The 16,243-nt window shown below is 44.3% G+C and overlaps 2 protein-coding genes across 2 annotated transcripts in view; one reads left to right on the top strand and one right to left on the bottom strand.

The window, feature by feature from the left end:
* The window catches only part of wdr19 (WD repeat domain 19), a 16,139-nt gene extending 12,824 nt beyond the window's left edge, over positions 1–3,315 (top strand). The window contains exons 30-36 of the mRNA XM_079999231.1: positions 78–174; positions 647–771; positions 1,262–1,343; positions 1,446–1,596; positions 2,168–2,291; positions 2,683–2,759; positions 2,870–3,315. Coding sequence (XP_079855357.1) covers positions 78–174; positions 647–771; positions 1,262–1,343; positions 1,446–1,596; positions 2,168–2,291; positions 2,683–2,759; positions 2,870–2,984 — 771 coding nt within the window. The 3' untranslated portion in view covers positions 2,985–3,315. The remainder of the gene's footprint in view (positions 1–77; positions 175–646; positions 772–1,261; positions 1,344–1,445; positions 1,597–2,167; positions 2,292–2,682; positions 2,760–2,869) is intronic.
* Positions 3,316–3,411: 96 nt separating this feature from the next.
* Positions 3,412–16,217, bottom strand: rfc1 (replication factor C (activator 1) 1). The gene is made up of 23 exons (XM_079999232.1): positions 16,133–16,217; positions 15,358–15,543; positions 15,195–15,270; positions 14,927–15,037; positions 11,770–12,059; positions 11,521–11,595; positions 11,343–11,420; positions 10,562–10,894; positions 10,357–10,470; positions 9,599–9,778; positions 9,316–9,420; positions 8,638–9,070; positions 8,385–8,500; positions 8,106–8,220; positions 7,763–7,851; positions 7,490–7,627; positions 7,240–7,335; positions 6,895–7,148; positions 6,677–6,794; positions 6,437–6,582; positions 5,726–5,939; positions 3,965–4,162; positions 3,412–3,863 (listed from the first exon to the last, which is right to left on the bottom strand). The coding sequence occupies exons 1-23, from the start codon at positions 16,133–16,135 to the stop codon at positions 3,759–3,761; spliced, it is 3,573 nt and encodes a 1,190-aa protein (XP_079855358.1). The 5' UTR covers positions 16,136–16,217; the 3' UTR covers positions 3,412–3,758.
* Between the last annotated feature and the right edge of the window lie 26 nt (positions 16,218–16,243).

The raw sequence follows: 16,243 nt of genomic DNA, 5'->3' as shown, positions 1-16,243 counted from the left end.
GACCAGACAGTTTATCATGTTCAGTTTATTGATGCCATTGTTGTATTGTGATTTTGATTTCCCCTCCCCGTCCACAGGATGCCAAATACCTCTTCCGTATGTACATGGCATTGCAGAGGTACCAAGAAGCTGCTCGCGCCGCCATCGTCATTGCCAGGGAGGAGCAGTGTGCAGGTTTGACACGCGGTCAAAAAGATATACACTTGAAGTGACACTCCAGAATGTTTTATTCATTTCTGTTGACTTGTGATGGTGTCCAACGACAAATGGGATTTTAGCTTAATATTTATATTTTGTAAATTTGGTGAGGGGAAACAAAATTATGGGATTAGGCCATAGCCTAATCCATAACTCATTAGCAAAATCATAATCCATAGTAAAGGAATAAAACAAGCCCACGTCCCAGTTGCGTATTGAAGGTTGTAAAGAAGTATCGTGCTCCGATTGGCTGGGGCGCCATTTTTTGCGAATATTAATCTTCCTTACATCCAGTTGATGATTTGTGTATGACTAATTTTCTAGGTTGCTTTGGCCTTACATGTGGTTTAGGTACAAACTGCTGTCTTCTTGGTTGTAGCCTGTTCCATTTCCTCAGTGTTTTGTTTGTGTGTCTCTCTCTCTCACACACACACACACACACACACAGGGAACTACCGCAACGCCCACGACGTGCTGTTCAGCATGTACACCGAGCTGCAGACGCAGAAGATTAAGATCCCCGCTGAGATGGCCACCAACCTGATGATCCTGCACTCCTACATACTGGTCAAGGTCCTCTGAGCCGGCACTCTGTTTAGAGCTTCACTAACACTGTGTGCGCAGGAGATGCTGAATACTGCAGGAACGTTCCAGCATTTAAATTTCATCAAGTTTATAAACAACGTTTGGCTTAAAATTAGGAATTTTGTAAAAAAAAAAAAAAAAGGCATTTATCTTAAAAAAGTGAGATCACTAAGGGTCCTCTTATGTTTTGTATTTTTCTTGGTAGAAATAATTTGCAGAGAAACAGAAGCTGAAAGGCGTTTAAAGGTTTTTGTTACGAGACTCCGCCTCCTCAGTCATGAGGAGTATTTGACTGAGTATCTACTCCGTCAGTATTTGACTGACTTGATTTGATTGACCTTAATAATAATGAAAGAAAATGAAGGTTTGCAATACACTCATTGTATCTTTACGGTGTCATTTTAGTTCCTGTTTTTGACTATTTACTCCATCATATATTGTTGTGATGTAGTTCCTGATGGTGTTATATCTATCTTAGATCCACGTGAAGAGGGGCGACCACCTGAAGGGGGCACGCATGCTCATCCGCGTCAGCAACAACATCAGCAAGTTTCCCTCCCGTGAGTTGTGACGCGTCTACGAGTTGAATCCCCCGCAAAACAAAAAACGTTTTCCAGTCAGAAACGAGGACTCAAACTGTGCTGACGTCTGTGTCTGCGTAGACATCGTTCCCATCCTCACCTCAGCAGTGATCGAGTGTCACCGTGCCGGACTGAAGAATTCTGCCTTCAGCTTTGCCGCCATGCTGATGAGGCCGGAGTACCGCAACAAGATTGACCCCAAGTACAGGAAGAAGCTGGAGGCCATGGTCAGGTGAGGAAGTACAAACACACTTCCTGTCTTGAACTACATGTGTATGGATTTAGTTAGTTTACTTGTTAGTTGTCGTCGTGACGATTGGCATGTCATTTTATTAGAACATAATTGGTATAGATAAAACTATATATGACATAAGTATTTGTTCAATAAATATAAACACCTGTTGGACAAGCAAAATATTGTTTTTTTTTTTTCTCTTTGAGTATTAATATCTAATACCCTTTCAGCTTCTTCCTTCTGCAGCCCTGATTACCTCTCGACTTCTACACTAGCACTTTTTTTATTTTAGGAACTCCAGAAGCTGAGTTCTCTTCTAGATGATTGATATTTAAGCCACGCCCCCCATTACAGAGTGAAGGAACAATGCTAGGCCACGCCCACTGCAAGTTGAATAGGAGCATACTTAAGCAACGCCCACATTTTTCTGATTACGATTTACAAGGACATTTGATGAGAAATCCTAAATCAGTTGAACAGGTTTCTAGGTTGTTGTTTTTTTTTTTTCCCTTTTATAAATTTTTATAAATCGAAATCGTGATTAAAAACAAAACTACGCCCCCCGCAGACGTCCGGACACCTCGGAGCTGGACGAGGAGACGACCCCCTGTCCCTTCTGCGGCTTCCAGCTTCCTCAGAACGAACTGCTGTGCATCTCCTGCAAGAACAACCTGCCCTACTGCATCGCCACGGTGCTCACACAGGGTTCCTGTGCAGCCGGCGGATGTCCGGGCCGGGACCTCCTCTTCCGTGCACCCGCCATAGTTCTCAGTCCGATTAGACGACGTCTACGATTGTTTCACAAGTCGCACATTTAAAACAAAAGTTACATCGTCGTCAGCCGATGGGTTCCGAGGTGGCATTTCGGCCAATGCGTTCCGCCTCTCGCTCTCCACACGGAAGATGAAGTCTCGGGCCGGATGTCCGCTGGCTGTGCCAGAACACCAGAAATATTGACCATTGTCCCCAGAGTCTATCGTCGATAGACTGTGTTCGGAGGTTGCTCACGCATTAACATCTCAAAGTGTTTTTACCTTCAGTCTGTTCAGGCTCTCACTCCACTGCTTCCCCGTCGTTTCCCAGGGTCGTCACATGCTGAAAGAGGATTGGTCTGTGTGTCCCCACTGTGAATTCCCTGCTCTCTACTCACAGTTCATGTTGTAAGTTCACCAGATAAGTGTGAAAGATTGCTGTTTTGGTAAAGGCCGGGGAAAAAAAAAAAACCCTCTCAATTCAAACCAGAGTTTTGTTTTGTTTCCTCTGCGTGCAGGCTGCTGGAGACGGAGAGTGTGTGTCCCATGTGTTCAGAGCCTCTCAGTACGAACCAGGTGAAGAAGATTTCAGATTGTTCCAGCTATCTGCAACCTGACCAACTGGAGCAATGATGTAAAAACACAAGTGTAAATAGTTTTTTTTTTATTATTATTATTATTATTATTTGCTGTGTATATACTGGGCTATCAAAGATGAAAAAAATTGATTATTCACATGCTATTCTTATTTAATCATTTTTCAACTTAGGAAAATTTTACCCTAAAGAAAGATTTTCCTATTTAAAATGTATTACCATTGACAGCCCTGTGTACTTTAATGTGGAAAGAGAACAGAGGGCATTCAAACCTGTAGCCAACATGGTTTATTTTGTTGAAAATGTCAAGCGTGTTTTTTTTTTTTTTTCTCCTAAGCCTTTAATAAAAAATTATTTTAATTACCTGGTTTTGGTGGATCAACAGACATTCTACTGCTAAACCCTGATATGAAATTGTAAAACAATCGAGACTGACTGCCAAAAGAAAGGACTCTTACAGGAAAAAGGAAGGAGACATTTCCATGATCTATTTGTTTTTTACAAAAGTATCCTGTACAGAAAGCGGTGCATCGCTGCTGAACTGCAACATCAAAAGTGCTTCATGGAGAACGAGCAAAGAGGAAAGTCTTGTTCATGCACTGACTTTCCTTGTAGCAGTACAACAAAAGTCTTAACAGGTTTTTGTTTTTTTTCTACACTGCAGTTACATTATTTACAGCGACCACCACAAAGGCGCAGATTCCAGCGAACATGATATGAGACTACACAACATCAGTGTTTTTCCTCACAGCTCATACCAGCCTGGTGAGAAAGTGCAGCCGAGTCCGGGAGAAGTCATCCACTCTTACGCTCATTTCTTAGCCTTTGCTTTGCCCTTCCCCTTCCCAGAATCCTTAGCCTTGCCCTTCTCCTTCTTGGTCTCCTTGGTCTCCTTGGTGGCCTTGGCTTTTTTCTGCTGAATGGGGAGAGAAGAACGTCAGATTCAAACCAAACTAAAGTTTCTTAAAAAAACAAACAAAAACAAAAAACAGCTCTTGACCGCATCAGCGTTCTTACTTTGATCATGCCATCCGCCACCACACCCTCCTCCTCCTCTTCCTCCTCTGGTCCCTGCGAGTCATGGCCGCCGCCCTCCTCCACTCCCAGCTCAGACTCCGCCCCAGCACCTCCCCGACGGCCCTTCTTCACCATCTGTAGCGAGTAGGGAGTCAAGTGGACCTCGCGGTTGTACGTCCGGGTGAAAGCCGCCTTCACCTTTGGGGGGGAGAAAAAAAAAAAAAATGGAATTAATTCAGCGCAATACAGTAATTACATATTTAAATTCATTTGTGACTGAATGTTTACATTTTCAAACCAATTCAGAAATTGCAAAAAAATGTTTTGTTTTTTTAAAAGCAGCACTACTGTATGTAATTTTAGATATTGGGCGCCCCCACAGTTTCTGAATGCAATTGCACTCTTATGCCACTGTTTAAAACAGTTTTTACTACCAGACAAATTTGAATCTGATCGGTCACGTTGCAATGACAGTCTAGGTTACAAACGTAAAAATAACGTAGACCTAGGTTACGGCGCCACGATGGATCGGCCTCTGCTACCGGTGCAGGTACCAGATGTGCTCGTACGCACCAGTCAGAGGGTGAAAAAAACTCAACGAAAGTGACAGCCAGGCACTTGAGTGACAAGTTTATACATTTTACCAGGCAAAACAAAAACAAAAAAAAACGGTAATTACCAGAGCCAAACATCAAGGAAGTGCCCTAATGTACTTTTCCCGCGGCTTCAAACACCAAAGTTACATAGTGCAAGAACGGGTGGGAAGGGTGGGAATGAAAGAGGGGCCATTCTCCATATTACAAGTCAACGTACCATCAAATTGATTTGTGACAGTGTTGCTTTAACCCAGTCCTGATGATAACGTCAAAACCCAGCTTTTCAAATTAAAGCCCCCTAAATATTTGAAACCTCAAATTGTGAGGAATTTTAAGTCACAAAATTATGTTTGTGATATGACAGCTTATTTTCATGGAAATATACCACTGAATAGCACACAAGATAAAATAAAAAATAAAAATGAAGTTTTTCTGCAGCTTTTGTCATTTTAGGGAGTATAATTTAAGGGTAAACTGGGGTCATGGGTGTGTCTGACGACTAAAAAATATTTCCATAAATATTTTTCATAGTGCAATGTTTTTATTTTGAAGCAGTTACTTCAATGATGTTCCTGCTCACTAGGGCTGGGTATTGGTACTCGATACCTTTAAGGTATTGATTGAAATAACTTAATACCAAGTAGTATTGAAACCTCCCCAATTAAACAATACCTGTATTCAACCTTTTTTGTACCCAGATCTAAAAAGAAAAAAACATTTTTTTTTTGTATAGTTTCACTCACAGCCAATCACAGCAAGCGTTCTTCGATTTAATGCGACATGTGATTGGCTGACTACCGCAGCAGCAGCTACAAGAGTCTGCTGAAGGATGGGTTCACGATTTGTCTGTCTTAAAACAACAGGCCATGTGAACAGTAAAAGTGGTGTTCCTACTGTATTGGCTATTTGTTGAAATTACACTGCCCAAATACGTCATAGTACAATTATTTAATAATATTTCAATAACTTGAACACTTTCACAATGTATTTGTGTAAAAATAATTTGGATGGGGAGGAGTGGTGGCATTTTACACATCTGAATGCTTCCATTCACATGATGGGTATAGTAGGAGAAAAAAAAAAAAAACAAGGTATTGAATGAAGTACTCTAATGGTTTCGGTATCAGTTTTGGCATTATATATAATATCCAGCCCTACTGCTCACCTTGGGGTCCAGTTTGGAGTAGGGGTCCGGCTGGCTGCCCCACACGCTGATCTCCATGATGTTGTCCACGTCCTCCTTGATGAGCTGGTAGTTGTCCAGCAGCTCCACGGCCTGGCCGGCGCCCTCCGCCCCCAGCCGCTGCAGCGGGCTCAGCAGCGCTCCTCGCAGGTAGGGCAGGTAGTCCAGGTTCACCGCCTGCTTGCTGCTCAGTGTCCTGTGACAAAGGGAGGAAAAAAATATTGGAAAAAGAAACAGAACAAATGGGAATGAAATATAAAGAGATCATCTTTGACTAGTGTAGAACAACAGGACAAATAAAGAAGTCTGTTTTTAAAGATTTGTACGGTCCATGGGGCAACAGTTATTTTGACGTCACAGCCGACATAAATCTGCAGTCAATTACAGCGACTGTGGGTCACAATTTACAACAAGTCTCCTTTCTGTTTCTTCTGGTCTAAAAGCTCCACAAAATCTTTCAATATCAGGAGAAAGTTTACAGATATTGAGAACTGAAAATTACATTTCTCAAAGACATTGGTTGGTGGGGTATTGGTTAATGCGGTGCATTGGGGCAAATGTTTAAGGTTGTGCTATCAACAGCTCTAAACGACAATGGGAACAAACATTCTGATAAGTCCTGTGTTGATCCTTCAGTTCTATGAGGCGGCACGTGTGTATTTGTATAAACACCGCCGCACCCGCTCCACTCACTTTAAGCTCATGTGCGAGGCGAGCTCCTGGACGATGCGCTGATGTTTGTTGGTGGAGGAGAACTTGCCCAGCCAGCTGGGGAAGGTGGGAAACTGGCTCATGTAGCCGCGCATCAGCTCCCCCGGCAGGACGCTGGCGTAGATGGCCTGGACACACAACCGCACGTCAAAATAAACACCGCAACAACGACCGAGCGGGAATCCTCCCCTGCCCATTTCAACCCCAGGGGTTGGAGCCCACCTGGGTGGGCAGCAGCGACCAGGTCTGTCTGGAGCGGATCTGTCGGTCCACCAGGTCTCCGTCCGAGATGGAGTCCGCCGTCTTGCTCAGCAGAACCAGATGGGACTTCAAGTTACCTCTGGATTACAGACACAGAAAACACTTGTTATATTTCATTCACTGGTCAAGTCCATACACGACACGTCAACTGACTCTGGATCAAAATGACCCGTGCTCACCCAGCTGCCGCCGGCCGCACATGCACATAGTTTTCCTGGACGAAGAGTGGCGCCAGGGAGTAGTCGTGGAAGAAGAGGTCAGACTTGTCGATGAGGCTCATGTGAGCCGCCTCGTCCCCGGAGGAGAAAACTTTCCTGCAGACGTCAAAGGGGCCCAGCTTCATGTCCTTGCGGGCGCTGGTGGCGTCCGCCTTGCACTGGTCGTACGACATCACCTTGTCCTTGGCCGACCACATGCTGAGGTTGTGGAGCACCTGGGCGGGGGCGAGGGGGTTCGTTTGAATGAGAATGTTGCACGTCCGGACGAGAGGATCCAGAGCTTGGGGTTTTTTTTGGGAGCCTTACTTGTCGGACGTCCTGATTGGAAGCGAGAATTATTTCGTTGAGGGCCGGCGGAGGGATCTTGAGGCCTTCCTTGAAAGCGATGGACATCATGGCTCCCTGGTAGAGGAGGAGTGAGGAGAAAATAAGTGGAAGACCGGCTTACACAGGCTTGGTAAATGGAAACCAAAAAAAAAAAACCATATCAAAGCACTAAGATATTCATTATGTAAAATGAAGATTCTAAATTCTAATCTCCAGATGTACAGGGTACCTTGATCTGCTCCACTCTGGGCCTCGGGACACGCAGGTCGAAGCAGTAGTTGGCCAGAGAGCGGATCTTCTGGTGGTTGCGATCGTTGCACATGCAGATAATTGGGATCTTGGACTGTTTGATCAGGCCGATCATCTCCTGGAGGCGGCGGAAAGGTCAGAGGTCGTCAGGATGGCACAGCACAAGGGGTCAAATTAACTGGACATTGTGTGAGGTGACTGTTGGAAGCCAAAGGAGGATGTGACATCACATCCGGGGAATTGGTTCTCACACCTGTATCCCTCCTCGGTCCTCGTTGCCCGCCATGCCGTCCACCTCGTCCATGATCAGAACGTGTTTATTGCTCACTGTCTGGGATGCACCTGTAAAGAAATAAAAAATATAAATGAGAGGAAGCACAAGACAGTGGTGTTATTTCACTTTTTCCTCTTCAGAGATTTTTGTACCAATATTTGACAATTAGGAAACATACGCCTCAAATCGCCTAAGGCCTCACGACCACACCTGTGATCTCCGGCGATCCCCTGTGGGTTTCTAGCACCCCAGGTTGGGAACAACTGCTAACTCATCACACATCTAAAAAAGAAATAAAAATAAAGCGAGACGAAGCGCGTACCTGTATAAAAGTTCTTGATGCTGGTGTTGTTGAGCGACTCTGCAATCACCTCTTTCAGGTTGTTCTTGCTGCGTGTGCAGCTAGCGTTCATCTCCACGTAGGTGAAGCCCAACTCCTACACACACACACACACACACACACACACACACACACACACACACACACACACACACACACACACACACACACACACACACACACACACACACACACACACACACGTCAAAAGACCAAAAGCAAGCAAAAATAATGTTTTGTGCGCTTGGCTCCTGGACCGACCTCACAGACCAGGGCGGCCGTGGTGGTCTTCCCCACCCCTGGAGGTCCGGAGAGCAGGGCGGCCTTGAACGACGAACCATCGTCCTTTCCGCCGCCAAACTTGCCAAACTTCGCAGCTGCAGAGAACGAACAGAAATGAAAGCTACGTTACGCAAAGTTCTGTGTCTCCCGATGAGAACATTCTCAATTCCTCATCTCAATCCCAGTATTTGGTATTAGGGAAGGGTAAATAAGAGGTACGCCCCACACCCACCTGGAGGTTTGGCCCCTCCGGCGTGGTGCCGGTGCCAGTTCTGTAGCCAGCGTAACAGCTTGTTGGCACAGCTCTGCTCCCCTTGCTGACCAATCACAGTCTTGAGGTTGCGGGGGCGGTACTTGTCTACCCAGAGCAGGGTGGCCGCCTCCCCGTCCGTGGACAGGGAGGATGGGGTTCGGGTCGAAGTGGAGGAAGGGGAGGAGGAGGAGGAGAGGCCGAGCCCCCGGCGAACCTCAGAGACGGAGCCCCGCCCTGGTGGGGTGGCACTTCCCCCGGCGCCCGCTCTGCTGCGGCCCTGGGCCAGGCCCGTCTTAGAGGGGCTGGGGGTCTGAGGGGACCTGGAGTTGCCCTTGGAGGGGGAGATTTTCTGGGCCCGGGGGGTCGTCCTCGAGGGCTGGCTGGTGGGAGTCCTGCTCTTAGAGGCTTTGTTCTGTGAAATAAACAGGTTTACCTTTTAAGTACACGTGGCATCACTTTTTGAAGGCTAAATGTGACATTTCCATGCTTTTTTCAGAGTATTCAAAATATGCTCCTGAAGAAAAACGCCCGTCAAAGTCGTTTGGCCAACCCACTTGCTTGTCTATCTCCAAAATCACCGAGTGTAGGTTTAAATAAAAACAACTTTTGCCCATTCTAGGACGATCGCATTGGAAACTCAGGCTTGTGCGCGCTGACCTCGGTCTCTGCAGCGATCTCGTACTTGGACTTCTTCCCCGGTTTGGTTCTGATCAGCTCCAGCAGGCCATCCTCGTCCAGGATCTTGGTACCGAAACCCTCCGCCTGGACGCAGAGGGAGATTGTGTTGGGCAAAACATGGGCAGTGGAGAGTTTAACTCCCCAAATGCTGCCAACTCAAACATTCCCAAACGGCAGCTTTTGAACGCCGGATATCAGCTTGTGAGCGCTCGGGTTTCAGGAAGAAGTCCAATAATACAACTTTTTTGCTTGAGGTTGATACCTTTTCGGCTTTGGACACGCCGCTGTCCCTGCCCAGCACCAGGTAAGTGGTCTTCTTGCTGACGTTGCCCGTTACTTTGCCGCCGTAGCGTTCAATCAGGGACTTGGCGGCGTCCCGCTCCATGGACTCCAGGACGCCCGTCAGGACAAACACGCAGCCCTCCAGGCAGTTTTCAGCGCCCTGAAAATCACCACACACCAACATTTTTTTTTTTATCAAATTGCTTACAGATTAGATTACAGATTATATTTTGGTTTTAAATGGTATGAGTAATTTGAAGATGATGAGCACAGATTGACATATCTCCTACTTAGACAAAAAGAAGAATCTTGATGGTCTGTCGACTCACAACAGGGTCCATTCCAGCATTTCAAAATGAAATTCAAGGTCCTTCAAGTACTTTTTTAAGCACTATTTTTCCGACTTTCAAATAGCCTCCATTTTTAATGTGAAATATAATAATATTTATATCACCGTCACCTTCTATTGTAAACAAATCTTGCAATCTTCAGTGTTGTGATTCTGGAAAATGTTTATTATGTTACGATTTCAATAACAAAACCAGGGGGAATATCACAGATTTTCAATGATCGCGTATTTCGCCAGGACTTTTCACGCAGTTCAGAACACAAGTGACTGTTTTCAAGGTATTCTAGGACTTACATTTCTGAGGATGAAATTCAAGCACTTTAAGCACCTGAAGGACCTGATAACAACCCTACCACAATTCAATACCCAATGGTGAGCGTGTGACTCACCTTGGGTATTTCCTTGGAGCCCAGTGCTCGTGGTCCATCCCGGTTCAGGTAGTTCCTGTAGGCCGAGGCGTTGCCTTTCTTCTTCTCTGCGTCATCCTGGCTTGTACTGGTGCTCTTTAGAGATTAACAGGAGGAACAGGGGGTGTTATTTCCACAGAAAAAGCCTTAAAATAATAATAACAACAACAACAATAGCGACAACAACCTCCGGCTTCTTGGGGGACGTCTTCAGCGCGGTGGGTGTGGTTCCTGTTTTGGGGGTGAACTTCTTCTCTGTCATCGGGGGCGTGAGCGGCTCCTTTTTGGGAGAGATCTTACTCTTGGTCCTCTCTTCTCTCTTTGTCTCAACCTCCTCCTTTCTCTTCATCATGGCCAGTTTGGAGCTGGCTTTGATGGAGGCGGAGACCTTTTTCGGGGAGGGGCCTATATCCTCTGCAAAGCTGTGCTCGCCGCTGGTGTATGGGACGGAGGCCGCCATGCTCCTCTGAGGTGACGTGGTGGGTCGTGGTTTCTCAATCAACGGAGGGGCCTTACGAGCCTACACACACACACACACACACACACACACACAGACACACACACACACACACACACACACACACACACACACACACACACACACACACACACACACACACACACACACACACACACACACACACACACTTTAGAGAACTGTATTCGGGCCGACTTATTAATCTATTTCATAGCACAGTTGCAACATAAAGGAGTGAAATTGTAAAACTACAGGAGTTGTCTTTTTTAGTCATATTGTTATCCAGGTTTTAGGCGTATGTTCCAGGTTCGTTTCGCTGGGTGGGTGGTTTCAAATATGGTGAAACACATTGTTCGGATTGGGGAAAACTCCACCCTCCCACAGAACAGAGTCATATAAATAATAACAGCCGTCCATGAAATTGCAATACTAGTAATGGAAAAGGAATTCCATTAAAATCTACTGTATATCACTTTTGTCTTCTTTTTACCTTTTTGGCGTGCGGCTCCTCATCCAGCATGGAGAGCGTCCGGGCAAAGTCTTCATCCCCATGAACCTGCTGCTCCAGCTGGTAGTTGTGGGGTTCAAAAGGGATGGGACAATATGAGCCACATGCAGTGCTTAAAAACGTAGACATAGACAGTTATTTTAGTGCAGACTGGCCTGACCTCCATGTCTTCATCCATCTGCAGTTGTTTGGCGATCAGTTCATCGTTCAGCAGGTCGACTTCTTCCTGACTTGGCTGAGAGTGTTTGTACGCCATTATAAAGCACAATCGGAATATATTTAGTTGAGTAGTAAGTGCAAAAATATACAAACCATAGAGAGTTCATTACGTCAATTCTAAATTTAAGTGCAAATGTACAAGCAGATCAATTGTATTCTTCAATTCAAAGCGGTTAGCCTTGACACTCACAGCCTTCCTCTTGGAGCTGGCGACCAGCTTCTTGTCAGAGCGCTGCACGCTGCCACTGCCAAAGTAGTCCAGCACTGAGGTGGGGGTTCGTTTGGTCGGAGGAGCAGGAGGGTTGGACTTGGGCGTTACGGCCGTCGCCGGGGACCGAACACGTTTGGCCCCCTGGCTCGGGGACGGCTTGGCAGGAGACTTCTTGGCCTTGTCCGCATGCTTCAGGGCCGGTTTGCCGGCACTGTCCTCCTTGGGTTTGGAGGTCTTCTTCAAGGACAGGAAGTTGTCGCTATCAGAGTCTGCAAACATAAAGAGACAAAAACAGAAAAAAAACTCATAAGATTATTCCTCAAGCTGAAGTAAACTAGTTTGAACCTTCTTTTATGTCCGTTGAGTCGAGATCCCATGGTAATTATCTCCGCAAGGCTAGATCAATTGGTGAATAACCTGATTTTGACTTAAAAAAATACATACAAATATAGCTGCAGGCAGCAAAACACAGAGTCCAGGGTAGTCTGCCCTTTGTTAATAATTCAATGGACGAGTGTGCTTTGGTTCTGTTCTGTTGTGTTTTGTGACTGCAGAAGTTCATTTGTTCCGGCCTGGTGACGGTGTAATTCCATGATCGGGTAGTGTTTGCAGCTATGGGTGGGTTTCCTACACGGCAACTAATGGCGGTTATCATTCTGAAGTAGGGCTGCATGATTATGGCTTAAAATATAATCACAAATATTTAAGTCAATATTGTGATCATGATTATTTATCATAATTATTCATCCATTTTGGGGAACATAATTATGTTCTGGCACTTTGTATAATCAATAGAAAACTGCCTTCACAATGATAACCTATTATATAAACCCATAAAGTAATGAACTAAGGTAAGTGGTTTAACTGACTTCAACTGTAGAGGATATACAATGAAATTAATTGTGTGTAGTTTAAGTTTTTAAGTTTAAGTCAAATCGTGACTATATCTGACATGTGATGTGTGTAGTATTTCAAATAGCGCATGCTATGTGCATGTGCATGGTGCCATCTTGGTGAGGTGATGATTGTTGATCACATATTCCATCCACAAAACTGAACCCCTGATCAAGATGAAACTCAAACGACGTCATGTTGGAACTGCCCCGAATACAAATCTTATTCAGATTGTCAGTGGGTTCATCAGATCAATGACATCAATAAAGTTCTGATGTCAATTACATCTGCACATACCAGCATCTTGGTGAGCTCCCGCTTGTTTACCAATCACTAGACTGCAATGCTATCATGTGACCTATGCCTGCCATCAATAGTGCATGTGTGTGGTGATAAAAAAAAAAAAAATACAATCTTTTAATGAATTATTCCACAATAATGGACTGATCTGGATCAAACTTGGACAACAGAATTTTGGAACTGCCTAATACACGTTTTATTCATCTTGTCTGTGAGTGCGGCTGACCCATGAGATCCATAGATCCATCCATAGAGCCATAGATAATTAGGGGCTGGACCCCTAATTATCATGACATAGTGACATTATGTATAATAGCCGAATTCTGATAACTTTGTATGACTTTTACTGATTTTCTGACCTGAAGTCTGACCTGCAGATTCCGATTTCCAATCTTCTGTACGTCAACGACAAATACATCCCGTGATCTGATCACGTTCATGTGATAGGACAGCTGCACATACGGACCAACGCTGCAATTTTCAGTTACCACAATAGTGACATTGCTGATTTTAACACTGACACTGGTTATCTTGATCTTGGGAATTGTTAGCGATCAAATAACCCACATTCTAGAGAATACAGATTATTCGCCACCCCACCAAAGTTTTTCTAGAATCAATCTTTTCTTGACAAGTAACTCTGCACTGTCCAAAATCACTAATCCAGAAATCAACCCTATTGTAATTTCCGATCACGGGCCGATTAGTTTCAACCTGTGCATGAAACAAACCGGAACCCTCCCGGCAGGTGGCGGTTTAACACCTCACTTTTGACAGATTAAGAATTTAACCATTTTGTTTCAAGAGAATGGACTTCCTTCATTGAACTGGATGACTCCCCAGAAATATCATCATCCTTATTTTGGGAAACAGCTAAGGCAGTTCTAAGAGGTACTATTATTTCATTCTCCACTCACAAGAAAAAGAAAGGACAAGAATGCCAAAATAAACACGAACAGCGACTAAAGGAGTTGCACTCCCAACAAGCCCACTCATCTTCTGAGCAAATACGAAATGAGATCAGGACAACCTTGAAACTATCATCCATCAAAAGACACAATTCCTTAAGCAATGAAGAGCAAATTATTTTGAATTCAATGACAAATCAGGTAAATTTCTTGCCAATGAATTGAAACATGATAGAGAAAAATCACTTATTACAGCCATCAAAGATTCACAGGGTAGAATAACTTACTCTCTGCACGACATCAATAACATATTTAAAGACTTTTATAAGAACCTATATCACTCGGATAATTAATCGAATATATCAAACATTCACTCATTCCTTGATGATAATGACCTCCCTAAACTTTTGATGGAGCAGGCTACCGCCTTGGCTCAACCACTTCTCTATGCCCAACAATAAATCACCTGGATCAGATGGCTACCCGGTGGAATTTTATAAACACTTCTGGCCACTTATCTCCCCATTATTCATCAGAATGGTTACAGAGGTCAAGTCAACCTCCACCATGCCACCGCATATGAATAGCTGGTCCCCAGTCCTCACCGCCAAAGGACCGCTGCACCCACCCTCCGGTGCGCACTGGCAGCATGGAGTAAAGCAGAGTAGTAGTGTTGGGTCGTTCATGAACGATCCAATTCTTTTGAACTATTCAAAATCTTCATTTTTTTTTCTTTTAGGAGTTTTACAGTTTCATGTTGTTATTTGTTAAGTTTCTGTCTCCTGTACTGGTTTGTTCCCAATCATACTGGAACAACAACACGCCCCTTTTCCAGCGTGTTTGCGTCGTACGTAAAGCGCCAGAAAAAAATGGCATTTCTTCTGGAAATGCCATGTGCCATGCGCCTATTTTTACCCAGTTGAACCGGGTTGGTCAACCCGCTAATTTTGGTGTGAAAACACTATAAATGATTCCAATACAATATATACTTGTTAAAGGTTTGTCCTGTGCTTGTTTATCTCAGTCACCCTCACCTGTTTCAGAGACATATTGCACTGGGTCTTTTTTGGGAGACCGCTGTGTTTCTGCCTTCTGGCTCTCTTTCGAAGATTTTTTAGGTTTTCTGTCTTGCTCCTCATCTGTATCTGTTAAGATGAAATAGGTTTACAATTGGTAAATCAGAGAGCAGGAGATGAACAGCTTGCGGACTATAACAGTTAGCAGGAATACGGATAAATGGGTTTCACAACCTCATTCGATCATAGCTTAGATAGATTATATAAAAGTGGGCCCCATCATTACCAGATTCTATAACTGCACGCTTTTTGCGTTTCTTGTCACTACCCTTCCGTTCCTGTTCCCTTTTAGGGCTGGTGACCTGGAGGGAAAAAAACAACAAAAAAACAACATGAACACTTGATTGGGATTGATATATCTTGGGATATTAATAAACAACCAGACAGACCGAAACTTTTGAAATGACTGCCTTGGAAATGGCCTTTTTTGTCGTCTTCTTCTTCTTCTTCAAGTCCTCATCTGAGGACAAAGACTTTGGTTTCTTCTTCTCTTCTTCTTTATTGACGTTTCCATTGTGGGCTGGTTTCTGCGATGCAGGTTTGGTCGACGTTGGCGCAAAGAACCGCCTTATGTCCTGTGTTAGCAGTGAGGCGGCAGACAATGTTACTTTACATTTCAACGCTGTGGTCCAAAGGAAAACAAGGACATTCTGTCGATAGTATCAAACCCACTGTATATCATGGCCACAGTCACCTAAATAACATTAGTAGAGTTTGATTTTTTTTATTTATTTATACTTTTATAGCATTTGCTCCATGGTACTAGTCACTGGACACTACATATCCATTTTTTATTACTTAACTACTCACTTAAACTCTTATTTTTAATATATTTTGCAAAGTAGGTTCCAGGTTAACGTTTATGTCTGAAATAAACAACTTTTACTTTCGTACACACCGCGTGTACTCTATCTGTACGTACATATACTATATTCCCCCGATACAATATATCCTGCAATGTAGCTCATACGTGCTAAATAATCAGAGCTGGTTCACTAACTGGCTAGCTGCTGGGCACATATTTTGAAGTGCATGCTAAAACTAGCATGTTGAAAAGTAAATAAGTTTCAAAAGTCACCAAACGCAATATCTTCACTTAATGCAAAGGGTGCACCCAAACGCACTTTGTGTTTGTGCGAATGTGAGTGAGGCTCAGGGACATACCATAATAAACCCAGTGGATTCCCCTGAAAGATGTGTCAGATTAATTGTCAACCGACAGCAAATCCAGCAAATCCTTGGCGCCAAGCACGATTGTTGGGTTTGTGTCGCATG

The sequence above is a fragment of the Zeus faber genome (assembly GCF_960531495.2).
Source record: "Zeus faber genome assembly, chromosome: 4".
Classification (NCBI taxonomy): domain Eukaryota; kingdom Metazoa; phylum Chordata; class Actinopteri; order Zeiformes; family Zeidae; genus Zeus; species Zeus faber.
Note: the sequence above shows the minus strand (reverse complement) of the source record. Positions and strands in the feature narration are given on the sequence as shown.